This window comes from Lipotes vexillifer, unplaced genomic scaffold, assembly GCF_000442215.2.
Source record: "Lipotes vexillifer unplaced genomic scaffold, Lipotes_vexillifer_v1.1 scaffold257, whole genome shotgun sequence".
Taxonomy (NCBI): Eukaryota; Metazoa; Chordata; class Mammalia; order Artiodactyla; family Lipotidae; genus Lipotes; species Lipotes vexillifer.
Window position 1 is genome coordinate 1128021 of NW_006778935.1, and position 18779 is coordinate 1146799.

The following is an 18779-nucleotide window of genomic DNA, read 5'->3' on the forward strand; positions in this document are numbered from 1 at the left end:
CTTTCCCTTCCTTCTCCCGTCTCTTTACCTTCCACTCACTTAACAAACATTTATTGAATGCCTGCAATGTGATGAATACACAGAAAAATAAAGCAGAGCAAAGCATAGACTATGCCTTCAAAGAGCTCATAATCTAATAGAAAATAAGACCATTCACCCCTTGAACAGCAGGCATGCGCTCCTCCAGAGCAGGATGTGTGTTTCTATCTTTGTCATCCTTGGAATATACCACAATTCTCTGTGCGCTGTATCTGTAAAATCAGCACTTACTTTTGACAATTAGTAATTCAAAAGAGAAAATAAATGGTTTTGAAACTGGGAGATCACCAAAGATGGCATAATTTTGATTCTTTTATCTGATTAGGTCAAATCATATGAAATTATTAATATTTGGTGTTTTTAACCTATGCAAATGACAGTTTCATACATCTCAATTTCTAACCACAGCTGTTCCTCAAAGGACAGGTAATAAATGCAAGTGGCTTTAGGGGCCAACAAAAGAAAGTAATGTGACTCCTGGAATAAAGTGTACCCAAGGAAAACTCACAAGTATATGCTCCTTCTAAAGGCATGCAAATGACAGCAATACAATATGGTGTGACCAAGATATACCATCTTTATGGTGCGGGTGGAGGCTGTGTTTGTGTCTGGTATCTTGGGAATAAATATCCCTTGGTGTGATCAGCAACTTTTAAAAGCAATTAAAACAAAACATATGCCAATATGGCATGGATGACAAATTAATTCTAACTTTAGCATGGATTTCCATTATATTGTCTCTAGTGCCTTCCGGGCACTTGTGTTGAGAAAGATTCTGAACCATGCTTGTGAAAAATTTTGATGTCGGTCATGGATGCATGACAGAAACGTGGGAGTATGCAAGCTATATATTTGATATTCTCAAACCAGGATATTATAATTAAGTTATGCTCTGCAACATGCCAAAGAACATGTGTCAAAGTTTTATTTAATTCATTAATGAGAAAATCAGGACGATGACAAACCCATTTCAAAGAAGGAAATGGGATATTGATACATACATATATGTGTATCAGCAACCTCCCCCCCCCAAAAAAACCCCAAACCTATTAAAATATTGCTAAATTGAATATAAACCTGCTTAAAGTCCTATAGGTCAATTAATATAATCTGTGGGTTACCTTCTCTACCTTTACTATTTCCTAGGAGTCGAAGATTTTAACAGAGTTTTTAGCATAGATTAAAATTAGTAAAAACAAGAGTTAGGTGAATCAGTGTTTGTAAGCATTATTTACAATTAATTATATCAAATAATTTAAAAATCTCCAGCTCTCTAACTTTGAATAGGAACAATATATGAGTTTGGAGGACAGTTCAGAATATGATTGTAGACTGCAAGTAGGCGGAGCAACTTTTCAACCCCAAAGCTTGCCTTGCTAACTAAAAGGAGCAAATGTGCAAGACTTTTGATATAGCAAATGACTAGGCAGAGATATGTCAAAGTCAAGAAAAGCCAATGAAAAAGTAAAGATCAGGAGTTGGAGTTTATAAGTTGCGAGGCATCAGCTAAGGGGTCAAGAGTTCATTTGCAAAAATGTAGATGTTTTTGGCATATAATGAATTAGCCTAAAAATATAGTTCTGACCAGTAAAGGCTTTTGGACGAAAACAGACCCTTAGTGGATTTTCCTTTGTAGCGTATAACCTACAGCTGGAATACTGTTGTTGCTGTTGACTTAAATGCATCAGTACTTTTCCACCAACCCATCACTGTTTTTGCGAAACTGCTTACGATTTTTTTTCAGGTCCACTGAGGCACATAGAAAAATGAAAAGCCTTGAGAACTAAGATGGGAAAAACACTGTTTCTAAACCAGTGAAAATTAGTAACAGTACAAGAAATGCGGCTTCCATTCCTGCCAGCAGTAATTGATCAGCGACACTCTTCAACCATAGGATGAGAACACTAGATGGGCTCATATGTCTCTTTCAGCTCTAAAGTTCTATGAATTCAAGTGGTTTAATACACTCTGGATGATTACCAGCTAAATTAAAACAAAATGTCCATATTAGAATGAGATTATGAAACATCAAACCACAATTAAAAGCAATGTGATGATTTTCTGGAATAAAAAGTTAAGTTCAGAAGGATAATGCCAGCTGACAAAGGCTAAAAATAAAGTCCCTTCTATATTTTCTTAATAAAAGATTTATATGCTTCCAAGTGGACATGCCACTCATATAATGACACCTAAAGATCTTTATAAGCATTTATATTATTTGAACCACTTAGAGCCAAAGTAGGAAAAATTTAAGTTCCAAGGAATGGAGAAAACACTGCTCTATGAAGCTTTTTCGTTCAAAAGAAGTTCTAGTGTATATTGAAAAAGGAAGGCTGGTGATCAAATGTGAAAAGATCTGACTCCAATGGGGAGGAACCATCTTCAAAGGGATACGAGAGGAAAGTGGCATGACAAAATGATGGTCCCCAATGGCCATTTATATGGCTTGTCATTCTTCAGCAATATCTTTGCTGCAGAGAAACTCTCAAATGTCAGGCAGCTGTACACATATACCATAGCCAGGAACTGTACCTCTGCCTCCTTCTGCCTCTCTCCTTCCCCTGGGGTAGATGATGACTGAGGCTCCACTGGTGTCCTCTTGAAAATGTCAGGAAGACAAAAATTTGAAATTCTGTTGTGACAAAATGAGACCTTCCAGGGATGCTTTTAAATCTTGCTGTATATCCAGGGACATACAGCTGGATGCATTTCATGCTTACAAGTGCATGCCAAGGCCTTTGAATGTATACTGGGGAACAAGCTACTCCCTTGCCTTCTTTAAACCTGGGACCATCCTATGGGCCTTGGGAACAATTACTTTATTTTTATATTTTTGGCTGTGTCGGGTCTTAGCTGCAGCACGTGGGATCTTCGTTGAGGCATGCGGGATCTTCTGTTATAGTGCACGGGCTCTTCGTTGTGGTGCGGGGCCTCCTTTCTAGTTGAGGCACACGAGCTCACTAGTTGTGGCGCGTGGACTTAGTTGCCCTGTGGCATGTGGGATCTTAGTTCCCCAACCAGGGATCAAACCCATGTCCCCTGCATTGGAAGGCAGATTCTCTACCACTGGACCACCAGGGAAGTCCCAGGCCTTGGGAACAATTAAGAAGAGGAGGATCTGTGTCCAGAAAAGGGAGCTCTGGAGAACAGAATGGAACAGTCTAAAGAGGTTTATGGACTGGTTCTCCCATTTTCTCAGGTCCTGACCCCTTTTATTAATTGATTCCAACAGAACTTTCCGGCTTGACCTTACGTTCCAGGCATCTAAGAAAAGATGTTTCAGCTTAAGTCTCTCCAGGAAGAAGACACAGTTATCTAAACGTCTTTGCAATATTTTCAGGCACAAGTGTTCTCCCAGTTTCATTTACTTGATGGAGCCTTTCCTAGAGTCTTATGACCTAATCCAATTTAGATTAATCAATAAACATTTTTTAAAATTCTATTCTTTGTTGAATCTCTTTTATTTTTTGTAAACCACATCTTCCTCCTTCATAGTTAGCGTTTCATTTCAGTGGGAGCACGTTTGTCAGTAGCTTCCTGAGAAAGGGTTCTGAGTGTTAAGTTTTTTGAGCCTTGTATGTCTAAATATAGCTTTATGACATTTGCATACTTTATTGCTAGTTTATCTGGGTATAACATTGTAGGTTAAGAAAATTGTCTTTTAGATTTTTGTAAGAAAAGTTGCTTCATTGTCTTTTAGCTTCTAGTGGGCTGTTAAGAGATTTGAAGAATTACTATTTCATCATCCTAAAAATATATGTGGCCTGTTTTTTTATTTTGTCTCTTTGGAAATTTCTAGCATCTTATTCAGTTCCAGTTTCTGGAAACTTCACAATGATGTGCTTTGGTGTAGGTTTATTTTTATCCCCTGTGCTGGACACTCTTGGAGCCCTTGTAGTCTGAAAGCTATTATTCTTCTATTTGGGACATTTTCATAAATTATCTTGGGGCTTCCCTGGTGGTGCAGTGGTTGAGAGTCCGCCTGCCGATGCAGGAAACATGGGTTCATGCCCCGGTCCGGGAAGATCCCACATGCCCCAGAGCAGCTGGGCCCGTGAGCCATGGCCGCTGAGCCTGTGCGTCCAGAGCCTGTGCTCCGCAACGGCAGAGGCCACAACAGTGAGAGGCCTGAGTACCGCAAAAAAAAAAAAAAAAAAGAATTATCTCTATTCTAATTTCTGTTCTCTTCTGGAATATTATTTGATCAAATTTTACATTTTCATATATTCTCCCTCCAATTTTTCATTTTATTTGTTTGCTCTACTCTCTGGGAGCTTTCCACACCTTATTTCCAACCCTTCTTTGAGTGTTTTGTTTCTGCTACCCTCTATTTAATGTCTAAGAGCCAGTTTATGTTCTCTGACATTTCCTCAAAAAATAGCATTGTTCTTTTTTCAGTGGTTCAATATGTTTTATTATCTTTCTAAGGATATTAATGATATATGTATATTTAAAGTTTTCTTCTCACTACATAGTCATTGTTTTCCTTAAGGTTACTTTTATTCTTGCTTACTTCTACTTTTTAAGTAAGTTTTCCTCATATGTGTAGTGATTTTTAATTGCCTGTTCATATTTCAAATGGGTGGACTAAAAAGCTGATTGGACTTTTCAAAGCATCTGTATATCTGAATATGAACGTGCAAAGTGTAAGAGTTAATAAGGCATCATTGTAGAGGGATCAGTCTTTGTCTCTTTGGAGCAACTCCTATTGTCAATACCTTTAGTTCTTTCTTCTTGAGCCGATCAAGTCCTGAGAGAAGATCTGTTTGATCACTTGCCAGGAAAATAAAGGCCTGGATGCCAGCTTTCCAGAGCCAAATGGGGGAAGGGGCAGAATGTTTATGATCACTTTATCTCTTTGCTTTCAAATGGTAGCCCTGCCTTCACCTGGGATTGTGTTATCCTCAGACCCTCTGCTTTCTTGTCTCCAGAAGTTTTCCCCCAGGTGGGAGTTCTGACTGTTCCTTAAACAGCTGTCAACCAACCCTCCTTATTTTAGGCTGTAACTCTAAACCTATGATCAGTTTTCTCAGATGTGTTATAGCTGTAAACCTATAGGTAGTTGCCAAAATTGTGTAATTATTGTCTCTTACCCTATCATCTCCACCCTTGCCAGATTATGCCTTAAAAAAATACAATGCAATTTTAGTGTGGTTTCAAGAGAGTTTAATTAGTTGAATATGTCTAGACTATTCATTCTATTTATCCTGATGATCCATGATTTCTCTACTATACCAGACTGCAGAATTTTGTTGATTAAGTTTAAAAAAAATCAGATTTCACATGCTTTATCCTTTTGATCCTACTATTTTTAGGTAAAATAAATCAGATGGGAGAAACTGAAGGTCTTCTGCTATAGGCCTGCTTTGCCTGGTCAGGGACTTATCTGTGGATCTCCTTGGTTGTCTTTCATTCAAATCTTTTTGGTGAGAAGTATGCAGTGACTAATATCTCACCATAGATGGCACTATATGGATAATTTGTCAGTCAAGTTTTCCTTGCTGTGTCTTTTCCCAGGTAGAATGTAGTCAGAGTCACAGGAGCTCCCAGGTATTTATCAGGGGGGAGTATTTAACAGACAAGATATTTCCTCCCTTATACTTTCCAAGACCCTCTCTCTTCTCCAATACAGGCAGCAACACAGCATTCTAATTTTGTCTCAGGGAATGGAGGGATGGAAGAGAAGGGAGAACTTAAGGGTACCTTTTTGGCTTGGTTCTCAGGGCACTTGTCCCCAAGCCTAGGGGAAGTCCCAAGTCCTGAAGAGAGAAGCCTGTGGCTCCTTTCTAGGAGATGCTCTAGAAAGTTCCAAGCCCTGGTGTTCCCCAGTGGCTGGAACAGAAGGAGAGTTTTATCTTTACTCTCTCCCTCTGCCTAGTCCCTGGCAGAAGCGCTAATCAGACAGCATTAAACGTCTAAAGCTATCAAAATAGAAATAGGGGACTAGGATAATTCACAACAGAGCAAATCAATCCTTAAACAATGAAAGAGCTGATTGTCCTTCATGACACTGACATGACAAGTTACCCGCCCTGTCAATACTTTCTCCTTCTAACATCTTTGCTCAGCAATGCTAGAATTTCTTTTGAAATTCACAAGTAAGAAGTTTATCTGAAATAAATCCATAGCCCTCACCTTCTACCTAGAAGCTTATGAAAGTGACTTTCAATAAGGTTGTGTAACAAAAGCTGATGCTCTTTATTGCACAGATGAGGAGCCTGATGGCAAGTCCTCAGCACCAGACTCTCACATGACGCTTTACATGGGCTCTGTGACCAGGAAAGGGAAAAGGACAGCAGGGCATGGTCACAAGCTAATCTCTAAATAGAATTCATGGCATACTACTAAGGTGACTAGAAAGTTTTGAAAGTCAGGCTCTTTCCTGTTCAGTGTGTGTTTTTTACTGGGATGGTTACCTTGGAAATGACCTCATCATGGCATCAAAGCACCAACATGGAACTGCTACCTCGTTCGTCCTAAAAGCAGATGTAAGGTAACAGTGGCAAAGTGCTAAAGTGAAAAATAATTCTGTGGAGAGTCAAAGAAAGAAAATGTGGCTGGCTGTGTCTACAAACATAGTACTTAAAAAAAAAAAAGAATGGATTCTGACTTGAAAGGAAGTATATTTATACATGTGCAAGCAGGATGGTAAAGGAAGAGAGAGCCAGCCTTTGAAGAGCTTCATGAATTTAGTCTATCTCCCATATATTATTTTATAAACCTTTATATACTATGTACTATATGCAAATATTAACTCATTCTATCCTCATAATAACTCTATGAAGTGGGTACTACTTTTATGCTTATTTTATGAGTGAGACACTCAAGTAGCTTGCCCAAGATCACATGGCTTACAAGTGGATAAAATGGGATTTGAACCCAAAGTCAGGCTTTGTGTTCCATGCCATTAACTACTATGCTATCCTGCTGTACAGCACATAATCTAGTACTAGGAGAAGGTAAATCATAATCTTCATCATTATCACCATCATCATCATCATAACAGGAAGAGCTAGCATTACCTGAGCACTGACCATGTGGCAGGCACAGAAATCCTATAAGAGAGGTACTTTTTACTTCCCATTTTCAGATGAGCAAACTGAGGCTTAGAGAGGTAAGCAACTTTTCTAAGGTCACAGGGGGTACTCAGTGTGAGAGCTGGATCTGGAGATGGTGCCAGGGCAACGGGAAGGCAGATGGTGGTGAGTGCGACTGATGATGTTTATCCACATAACTTTCCCAGCACTGGCCTGGATGAGGAACAAGGATGATGAAAAGGAGAGGATCCTGCCTCTGTAGCCATTGGCTTCAATTGAGGCAATGTGGATTAGTCCTAAAAATAGCCCTGAATGTGACCAAGGAAGAGCTTTTCCCCATGATTTACTTATCTCTTTAAAACGTGTGACTTTAATCTTTTTGTTAAAAGAAGCTGGGCTCAGGCAGGACAAATGACCCATCTAGTAGAGGCGTGAGGATTAGCTCTTTGATTTGGATTTGTCTATCAAGATCTAAAATTCTTTTCCAGACTCAACTTACATTCTAATCTCCACAAGTAATTCAAAGGCACCCTCTAACATTTTTATTCTCCAATCCATGAGTCTAACTTGTAGGAAGAAAAATAAAATAAAACAAAAAATATGTGTTATGCCAATGTGAGGACAACAGAAATGCTAAACAGAAAATATGACATTGTTTTGTGGGTTTTGCAAAAAAAAAAAAAAAAAATGCAGGTTACCTTTTAAAAGGAATAGCCAAACACATGCCAATAACATCTTTCAAAGCCTGGAAGCACAGAGAAATCTTGACAAATTATGCCTTGGAAGACAGATGGCCTATAAATCCTTACAGAATCATCACACAGTTAGGATGGGCAAACTGAACAATGTGTCTGCCAGCTAGCATGGCCACCAGCCTCACTTTGTTGAGCCAAATGCCAATTAGGCAGGATCTGGCACTCACATGTTTGGATGTCACTGGGATTAGGTGGTTGAGAATCCATTCATCACCATTCAATCCTCAGTCCTAATGTAATGATACCAGGGCATGTTGGAAAGCTACTGGTCCAATGGCTTAGCACCTCCTAAAATCACTTCCAAGCACAGCTCTGAGAAGGTATTTCCTTGGCTCACATTTGTTCCTGGTGCTTTGACCCTGATGTGAGTTCTGCTAGAACATGGCTCACCAAAATCTATTTGCCTGCTTACAGAAATAATCTATAAAATGTTCCCTTTTCAATTCTCTTTGCTTGGGCACAGACTTTCCTATTACACTTGCCAGTTAACTGTGTTTTTTTATGTGTATGAACTTTGCTGGTTTCTTTGCCTATTTTATCCATTTCTTTTCAGTCCTGGAGTTAGTATATTCTATACATGTTCTCAGGCATTATTATGTTATCTTAGGCTGAAAAGTGTTATGCATTCTTATTCCATCTTGTTTGCAAAGCTGTTCAATTACCATAATTATGTACAAATACAAGTCCAAGATATCGTGTAATAATCTCCACTAAATGAATATATGCTCTTCTCAAAAGCCTTTGCAGATCAACCCCACGACCCAGCTGTCCTGGCTTTTTGTGGCCCTGTAGTTCTCCCTGTATTCAGCTGAACTTGTTCATGTGGTTCTGTGTGAAAGTTCTTAATAATGGCACCTAACTTTGATTTAGCACTTTCCCTTTTTCAAAGTATTCTCACATCTGCAATTTATTTACATCACACTGTTCTGTTTGGTAGGTAAGACAGCATTTTATTATTTAACAGTACAGATAAGACAGTGAGATTAAACAGTCCTTTTAAGTTGACATGGCTAGATAAAAACAGAATCCAGATTGGTACCCTACTCTCTTAAACATGGGCTTGGAGTCTTTTTCACTAGATGTATGTAACGGCTGATTGATCATTTAGGGCTAGAGGTTCTCCGAGGGTAGGGAACAAGTCTGTTGCATTTTATTAGTGCACCATCACATTGTTCCATGAGAGGAGACCCTTCACAATGGTTCTTGACCAAAACACAAAGGAGAGCAAAATGTTCTAGATCCTTAACGAGAATGTCATGTTCCTTGGGTAAGATGGACATTAGTTTTGCCCAGGACTGAGAGATGATGCAACTCCTACCGTTCCTCATTCTCACCTCCTAAATTGCCCTACTGGTGCTGCCTGGGATCACCTTTCAAATAAACTCTTTATATTTGGATTCTTCTCCCAGAGTCACTGCTGGGGGAACCTAAACAAAGGCAAGTAGTGTAAGCAGATAGGTTAGGGGGAGTCCCTGGAGAAAGAGAACCAGGCATGGCTTTCTTGACATAAGAGAACCCATTTTGGTCTAAGCCATTTAGTGATCTAAGCCTGGCCACAATGCTTACCCTTGAACAGGTCTCAGGAATCAACGATATTAAGGGAACAAAGGAATGAAGGAACAAAGAAAAGGCAGTCAAAGAGTAGTGCAATGATAAAGCAGAGTCCTAGCTCCTCCTCAAGGGATACACATAATAATAATGTATCTTTGAGTTCTGCAGGAACTAAGGCCCTCTCCCAGGTGGAAGATGGAATTGTGATGTTGACCCTCCTGACTTCAGTCAATTAAGGCTTGGACTCTCTCGACTTTTGCCTCAATTTTATGCTGAATTCTCATCTGCTCTAGCCTCTTCATGAATATGCAAGTACCCTTAGCTTAAAACTTCCCCAATTTTGCTGTTAGGGGAGACCCTGCTTTAGAAAAGATCCCCGGCCTTCTCCTTATTTGCTGCAAGTAATAATCCTTCCTTCTCCCGATCTTTGGCTTGGGTGTGTCTATTGGCTCAATACCTGCCAAGAGGCGAACCCAGTTTTTAGGTAACAGTAACAACATTAATAAGAAGCATTTTGTACTCCTTTTCTACACGTAAGGTAGGGTGTTAGGTGAGAAATTTAATTTTTTCAAACATCCTCAGTTAAGTCTTCCTGTTAAAATGGCGCCATCCCTACTCTGCAGGTAATTTTGCTTTCGCAACTGGAGTCCTACAGACTGCAGTGGTTCAGACAGGGCTCCTAGAATCTCTATAATGAATGAATGAAATTATTGGTCATTCTCAGCTTCCCGACATTTCACCCATTGCCACGGTGCATTTTTCTGCTTTCCTGTGAAGTGTTAGGTTAGACAGTCTACCCCTCACCTCATCTGGCTTCCTTGTGGTCACCATATGTTTCCCATGGAGTTGATTCTCTCTGCATTCAATCAGCTTCCTTCCCGCTTATTTGGTGTAAAATCAACTATCAACAAAACTCAGCTCTGGGAAAAGCAGATGTTGGGGTCCAATGCCTGTGGCTTCCTGGCTTTTCTGCAGCACAGTGCAAGCTGCTAAGCCGTTCCTTCTAACTGAGCCATAGCCTGCCCCCTGACCCTGCTGGCAAGGGAAAAGGTGTAACAGTCAGTGATTATTAATGCTTTGTTCTGATGGGAGGTTACCTCTAGGAGAAAATAGCCATTAACTGCTTTGTCCCATTAGTTCTCACCCACAACGGCAAGGCATCTTGGGAAGGTATAGTCTGATGAGGGAATCAGGTCTAAACTGCATTAGGCTCCATTTCAGCTTTGAATGGACATGGTTGTGGCTTTCTGGCTAGAGCTGTAATTCTGAGTGGACACTGAGGTCACAGAAAGAAAGGATGCAAGAGAAAAAAACCAGGACTCCTGGGCCAGGCATTTGTTTTCCTCAAGCCCAGTTCCTCCCTCCTGGGAAAGGAGGAAATGCAATCAAGAAAGGAAATTCAAGGAAGTTATCAAGCCAACTGATGAACAGTGAATTCATAATGGCTATCTTTTTTTTTCTTTTTTTTGGGGGGTACGCGGGCCTCTCACTGTTGTAGCCTCTCCCGTTGTGGAGCACAGGCTCTGGACGCGCAGGCTCAGTCGCCGTGGTTCACGGGCCCAGCCGCTCCGCGGCATGTGGGATCTTCCCGGACCGGGCCACGAACCCGTGTCCCCTGCATCGGCAGGCGGACTCTCAACCACTGCACCACCAGGGAAGCCCCATAATGGCTCTGTTGAAAATAATTTTCTTACATTTTTGCCAGTCTCAAATACTTCAGAGAAGTCTATGAATAAACAAAACACAGAGTTAAGAGGAGCTTGGAATATACTCACAGATGCTAATGTCATTCTTCTGTGACCTTCCACAGAGGCTAACAAGTCAATAAGTGGGATTTAAATGGGATTGTAATCAATAAAATACTAGAGTGGCTTTTTGGCAGCTTTCTTAGTGTAGTAACTTAAGATATGAAAAGAACTGGCTACATCATACAGCTTTCATCTGTCTTTGTCTTTTGGGAAGAAAATCTATCTCATTTGAGTTGTCTCTGTTCACTCATTTCTGTTCTTTTATTTCTTTTATTGCTACACAGGTCATCTATATAAAAATATTTAAACGGGTGCCACCTTAATGGTGAGGCAGATCATTAGGCCAGTGAATATCTCCTTCAGATGTGTGGTTTTTAAACTGAGCATCTTGAATCTCCTGGGGTTTGGGCAGAAGTGCCTGCAGAGAATGGGATGGAACAGGAGAATAAACAGGAGTAGGGCAGCCATCACCAGCTACAATGCAGGCTCTGCTCATTCAACCAAAACAGTGCTTGTAAAGGTTCTTCCTACACATTGACCAATCCAATGAGACATTGTGAGAAGAAACAAACACAAATAAAAGGATGCTATGTCAAGGACAGTCTGAAAACCACTGCTATGGATGCAAATTGCTAACTTCTAAAGAGTTGACACTGCGTTTTCTGAGCAAGGCCTAATAGAGGGCTCCATGTGGGAGTCTGGAGTGGTGCAAAGAACTGGGACACAGAAAATATAGTCCTACTCTCAACATTGTCACTTAGCTGCCTCTTCTATGACCTGAGAGTTGGGGCTAAATGGCTAAGTCCCTTGTAGACAGGAGATCCTGTGATTTTGAGGCTACCAGCCAGGACTTCAGGAATGGTAACAGCTAAGATAACATGTGACATGTTGGAAGGGATGAGCCATGGGCACAGCCCTTCCATTTTTTTTTTTTTTTTCTCTCAATGGTCAGCTACTCTGACCTTACCCATCTTTCACTTTAGATTCTGTTAAGGCCATTTATTGAGAAATGCTTGTCTTAGTTTTGGTTCTTCTAAAAGTAGGCTTTGAGATAAGGATTTGAGTGCAAGCAGCTTATTTGGGAGATAACCCAGGAACTAACAGTAGGGGAGTGGAGAAAAGAGAAGGGAAGAAAAGGCAGCAAATAAAGGAACCTTATCAAGCAGGTTGCAGTTGTGGGAAACTGGGGCTCATTCATACATGGGAACTCTGGGAGAATGTGAAGAACACGTATCAGAAATGTCCCACACAAGGGGCAAGGAAGAGAGGTACTACCACCTGAGTGAAAATTACTCCTGGGGCCATGAAGTCCTGGGGCCATGAACACCTGGGCTGGCTGTGGTTGGGCTGAGAGAAAGTCCTAGAGGTTTGCAGAAGATGCTGTTGACTGTGTTGGAACCATGTATGCCAAGGGATACAGGATAAGCACTGATGTTTGCTAGAACTGGTATCATCCCATTTTACAGATGAGGAACCTGAAGTTCAAGCAAGTCAAGTCACTTGCCTGAGGTTAACTGGCTTAACCATAACACAGTGCCAGTCTCTTTCCTTAATTACGGCATGTTTGATGTCTCAAGAATGCATAATACACATTAATAAAAATAATCATTATTTTTTATAACTTCTACCTAGTAAAGGGAAATGGTATTGGGAAAATAACGATTTTAAAAACTCTATTAGGAAAATTAAGTGATAAATAGTAAGATTCCAGTGTAAATCTTTACATTTTAAACTATAATTATAATTCCATTTTAATAAAAATGTAGATAAAATATTGATGAGTCAGAAATGAACATTTGTGAACAGATATGACTCACCATATTTTTTCAGGTTTCATCACCAAATGAGTCTAATTTTTTATTAATTGCAATAAGTAAACTAAGCCTGTTAGCCAAGAGACAGCAGCATTCAGAAATGCCTCTGCCCAGTGCTCTGAATCTCACTTCCAGACTCATAAATAATTTGGCACAAATGCCAATTCTCATTTTTCATTAGTTCAGGTCAACAAGGGTTCAATAGGCAACAATTAATACATGCAACCTTCTTATCATAAGAAACTTACTTAATTCTCCCAGAAATTCTCTCAGAATATTTTCAAAGATCAGAAACTAGGGGGTGGAACTGGTCAAAGAGATTAAATGGCTTCCTAAGGCAAGGTAAACAGAGATGATGAATTGTTGATTTGTGACCAGTTTTAGTGGTCACACTGCTGTTTTTATCTGCCTAGTGACTAGTCCTCCTTTTTCTAGGTACACAGCCCAGGTGAATTTCAGGGAACCACCCCTCTCCCACTGTCAGTCCACATGGTTCAGGTAGCTGACTCTTTATTGGCTCTAGGGAGACCAAAGTCTGTCCAATTGTTACATTCCATCCTCCAGGCCACAATGATCCTAGTTCAGGAGTGGTCCTGGGTGGCTTAAGCCATGTTCTGGGTTCTGGTATTTCGATGGAACTATGAGATTGGTAGGCCTGGAGCTGCTGTTGGCTTTCTTGTCACTTCAGGAGAGTCTGCCCAAGAATTACAGCCAGTGCAGAGAACATGATGGGAGATGACAGGTGTTGATGACATCATTTGAGCCCCTGGATGTAGTCATGCCTGAAGTCATTAATACCCTCACTTTTTGCTTATATGTACCTGTCAGTTCCTTTCTGTGCTTCAGTCTGAGTTAAGTTTGTCATTTTTCAACTGAAGGAGTTCTACCTACTACTACAGGTTGCAAGTTTCCAAGTCCAGTGCTCTCTCTAGCACACTCTGGGTGCTTCTGGTTGTTGATAATAATGACACAGTATAGTTCACTTGCATAAATATTTTAAAATAAAACAATATTAAAAATACAATAGGGTTATTTCTAGTATGAAAATCATTGTTAGCTTAGGTCTATTTGGAGCAAATGTGCTAGCTATACCTGAACTTCTATTTCTTTTGCTTAAAAACAAATTGTTCTGCTATTATTAATTTTGAGTTCAACTATTAAACTATTAACTCATGGAGTACTGATCAAATACTAAAAGTTTTAGTTTCATTTTAATTGCAACAAAGCAGAGAAGCTTTTTTACATCACACTGTATAAAAATTTAAGAGGAAGAACTGCTGATAAAAAAGAAACGTAGCTTGAAACATCTGCTAATATTATGATCTGTTATATTAATTCAATTGCTTAACAAATACTCATGAACACCTGCTCTTCACAGAAGAATAAACATATGAACAAACTTAACTCTTTTCTTTCAGTTTGGCAGTTTAAGCATAATTTGGCCTTCTTTTACAGACAAAGCTGCTGAATCTAGAGATCTGCAGCCTGTTACCTAAGGCACCAATAACTATTTCATTTTTCATGCTAATTTTACTCAATGCCTTTCTTCTAAAGAGTTTAAATTATAAACAAAATAACTCTAAGAGACATGAGCCTTCAAAACTGACATTCATGACCCTTTTGTTTGGAAGAGGCAGGAGTCATTGTGTAGCCCTGCGTTAAGTACAGTTAGGCCTACAGTGCAAACAACATGGTAAGGAAGAAACATTTGCTGACTTGGGGCCACAACATTTTTCAGTGTGTGATTTTTAATTGTAAAAATAAACCTAACTCCCTTGAGAATAGTATCTTCTGCAGCAAGATTCCAACTCTGTGAAACCCAAACATGTGAACATTTGGCCTTAGACTGCACAGAAACCTTCTGATTATTTATAACCAATACATACATCTACAGAAACAGAAATTCCAGCGTGGAATGTGGGTAACGTCGTCATGACAGGGGGCCAACAGAGCATCACTGTTGGTCAGCTTTTCTGGGTTTTCACTTCACACTTATACTCAGCTGTAGCCATTAGGCTTTTATCCACACTGAAAATTTTTCATTAATTTAAGATTACCTTTTATGTCAAAATTATACCAAATGCTATAAAAACTAAACATTAGCATATGTCAATTTTGTGTATTGTTTATTTAACACCTACTTTAAAATATGTTTCTTGTATCAGATAGTATATATATATATATTTATGCTATTATATATGTATTTTCTGTATGTATCTTATTCCCATGATTTTATATCAAATATAGGCAATATGAAAGTGTCTTTCCCTGATAAATGAAACTGAGTTTGTGGTCAATTTAATTAATGCTTGGGCACATTTGAAGAACTAGTAAAAATGTAAGGTGCCACAGAAAAAAATGATAATGTAATATTAAACTTCCCTACTTATTTTCTTATGTGTTTATTGATTAAAACATATTAACTAGTTGACTGAAAGTTAAAAACTCTGCTTTCCTGAAGAGCATCTTGGTATGAGATCTTAGGTAAGTCATTTGACCTCAAAGCTTTTGTTTGCTTCTTTGTAAAATGATAATGCATATTTTGAAAGTCACATGATAAGTGAGAGCTAATTTCCTTGCATATCAGTCATCATTGAAGCCATATAATAAATACTTTCTTAAGTTGTACTTTGTTGCATATGAAAAGGAGTTCCTGTAAAGATCTTAAAGTCAAACATCAGATATTGTAAACTGCAAAATCAAGTAAAAAATGATGTTCATCCTTGGAAAAAATATTTCAAACTTTTGATTACTAAAGAATTGAGGTCTGACTCAACAATTTCTTATTTCTACAAATAAAGATTTCAAAATTGTTATCCTTTTGACTGTGAAACAACAATTGCTAGAATAAAACAATCTTCTCTAATCTGTGTTCACATAAACAGAGCCAAAGCAGCAAACAAAATGACTTGGTGTGAGACATCTCAAGTTCATCTTCCTACTGGAGTTTTGGGGTTGAGAAATGAATACTGTGATTTTAAAAAATCACATCAATGCTGACAGAGAGGCCTCATGATCAATATCATATTAAGCTATAGAAAAATAAATCAAGTTGCTATTTTTTAAATATACCTGAATTTTACATGTCTGCATGATTATGGAATTCACACCTAGTACAGCTATAAGATGGAACTAAATACTCATGCACATGTTAAGAGATACAGTCTTAATTCCATTAGAATCAAAATCAGTTCTTCCAGGATGACAGAGCTTTACAATAACCTATTGTAGTATTTTCCTTTGTATCCTCTACTTTGTCCAAGTCATCAGAGTATGATGTACTGGGGCATCACGCACTCAATGAAGCCTGGACCACCAGCAAAGTGGTATGAAGGAAGGAGAAAAGGGCAAAGTTTAGGTTCTGAAGTGCCTCATTGGTTTCACAAAAGCTTTTTGTTTTCCTGGTGTCATGGGCTAACTGTTTCTAGAAGTCTTGTCAGAATTGTTAAAACACTGTGTTAGTTATTTTTGGCGAAGTTTGGATTTCAGAAGGGAACTGTCAAGCTATCTATGAGAAATCTTCAAGGAGTTCTTCTGGTTTAATGAAAGGAGAAATCCCATCTCTGTGACAGCAGGGAAGAAAGGGAGTCAGATCTGAGGGGGTTGGAGGGGCAGGCCTGGCATCGCCAACATGTACTGTTGGGTCAGTTGTTTCCTTTGACCTCGGCAACAGTTAAGAATGATGACAACAACAAAGGCAAAGTGCCTGACGAAGAAACTAAGACTAAAACTAAAATATGTAAAATGATAAAACTAAAAACTAAAATAATTCATCTATAAATTCCCAACTAATAACATGTAAGATAGAATTAGTGATAAGATTTTACTTTGACATTTAATAAATACTCTCATTTTTCATTTAGAGGATAGTTTTAAGATAACCATTTTATTAATGACCACAAGCTTGCCAGAGCTATTTGTTACTTATAAGTTACTTGCATATTAACATGCAATTTATTTCTTAATAATTGGTTAATTGCACTTTATTTTCCTCCCTATGGAATATCTACTCAATTTACAATAACATCAGTAATAACACACACTAATATTCTCAGTGAAGGAATTTCAATCCAGATGAGACTTGGTCTTAGTGGTAAAGGATGATCCAGTTTAGAGACCATGATGCCACATATAGCTGAAAACTCCTGGCAACTGAAGTTTCATGATCTTATTTTGACAAGTCATTTCTCCAGAATCAAAAATATAAATTTCTCAATAACTTTCAGGCATCTTAGTGCTATCTTTCTGATACCAGTTTTTTTTTTTTCTACAAACACTAATTTTTTTTTTAACACAGAAGGCCAAAGTTTAAAATATCTTTTCAAGTGGAAAAATTCATCAGTAGTGTAAACTATAAACTACTATAAGATAAGGGTCTAATGGACTGAATATTCTCTTCAGTTTTAGAGATTTAGAAAAATCTATGGGTCATGTCAGAGAGCTAGAAACAGACCCAAAAGGGCAACCTTTAAGATAATGAATTTCCTGTCTGAAAAAAAGATGCATTCAGTCACTAGGAAAATTTAAAACAAAACAAATTATTAGACATTTAAAAAACAATGTTACACACACACACACACACACACACACACATACACATATACATAACAACAACAAAAACATCACATACCAAACTCTAAAAAAATCTTCTGATTAAACCACCAGTGATTTAAGTCAGAAAGAAAAGCAGGCATATAAACGTGGGAAACCCTCCTGAATAATCCTTGATGTCCATGACTACCAAGAGTGGCCCACTCACAATTAGAACTCGAGCTTTGCTCTGGTGTGAGAAAAAGTGGACTGACCTTTTCTGGCAAGACTGTTGTTGGGTTCATACTTCTCAATCAACACTTGGACTTGCTCTTGCTTTAAAGGTGGGTACAGAATTTCATTTAGCCTGGGATCTCGCTGCTTGAGGTTGATAAAATCCATCATCTGATCAACCGTAAGGTATGGTTTACTTTTGGCACCACTAAAAACAATTAAAAACAAGGAAATTAGAAGGTTTTTCCACCAAGTCTCATTCATATATTTGCATTTAGCTATATGGAAATAAACTCCTGCCATATCTGGCAAGAGCATGCTATACTGGAATTCCTATCTTGCTCTAAAAACATTGTGTTGCTCCATCACAACCTTTTGCAATCACTGCCGCCAAATCCCAATGCCCTTGAACTATACCAGATGCATAAGAAAACCACAATAGGGAAATACTGTATCTTGTGTGTGAAGATGCACCACTCTAAACGGAACACAGAGTATGGGTTGTTTTTTGATTATGATGCTTAACTTCTGGTTTAGTCATCAAATTCTCATAATCCGCTTAATCATCTAAAGATGTATTTATTTCTCATTATTAAAAATACCCAATATGTTTGGGCACATTTTTCTTTTCATTAAAATTATGCTTCAGCAAGAGTCTATAACTCTGCAATATAGTGTGATTCAAACTTCCCATTTCAATCCTGTTGACAACCCAAAGACAAGTTCAATAGTACAGATATTGCAGATGTTCAATCAATAGTCGACGGCAATGAACATGACAAAGTGAGTACATCTGATATCATTCTCAGCAGCACTGTTTGCTTGTTTTTCATATGAAGAAATCTTTATTTAGTCTGTCAGTTTGGGATTGAGCTGTCATCACACAGATTTCAGTATATCAAGAAAGGTATTGATAAATTGCTACTTCCTCATATTTGCCTTGGTGTTTTTCTTTTTTTTCTTTCATTTTTTAAAAAGTAATGCCTGGGCTTCCATGGTGGCGCAGTGGTTGAGAGTCCGCCTGCCGATGCAGGGGACACGGGTTCGTGCCCCGGTCCGGGAAGATCCCAC

General features: G+C 38.7%; 1 protein-coding gene across 2 annotated transcripts in view; it reads right to left on the reverse strand.

The window, feature by feature from the left end:
* Positions 1–18779, reverse strand: part of PLCB1 (phospholipase C beta 1) — a 686206-nt gene that overhangs the window by 174839 nt on the left and 492588 nt on the right. For both annotated transcript variants that reach the window (XM_007452039.1, XM_007452040.1), the window contains exon 9: positions 17750–17916. In XM_007452039.1, the coding sequence (XP_007452101.1) occupies positions 17750–17916 (167 nt within the window). The remainder of the gene's footprint in view (positions 1–17749; positions 17917–18779) is intronic.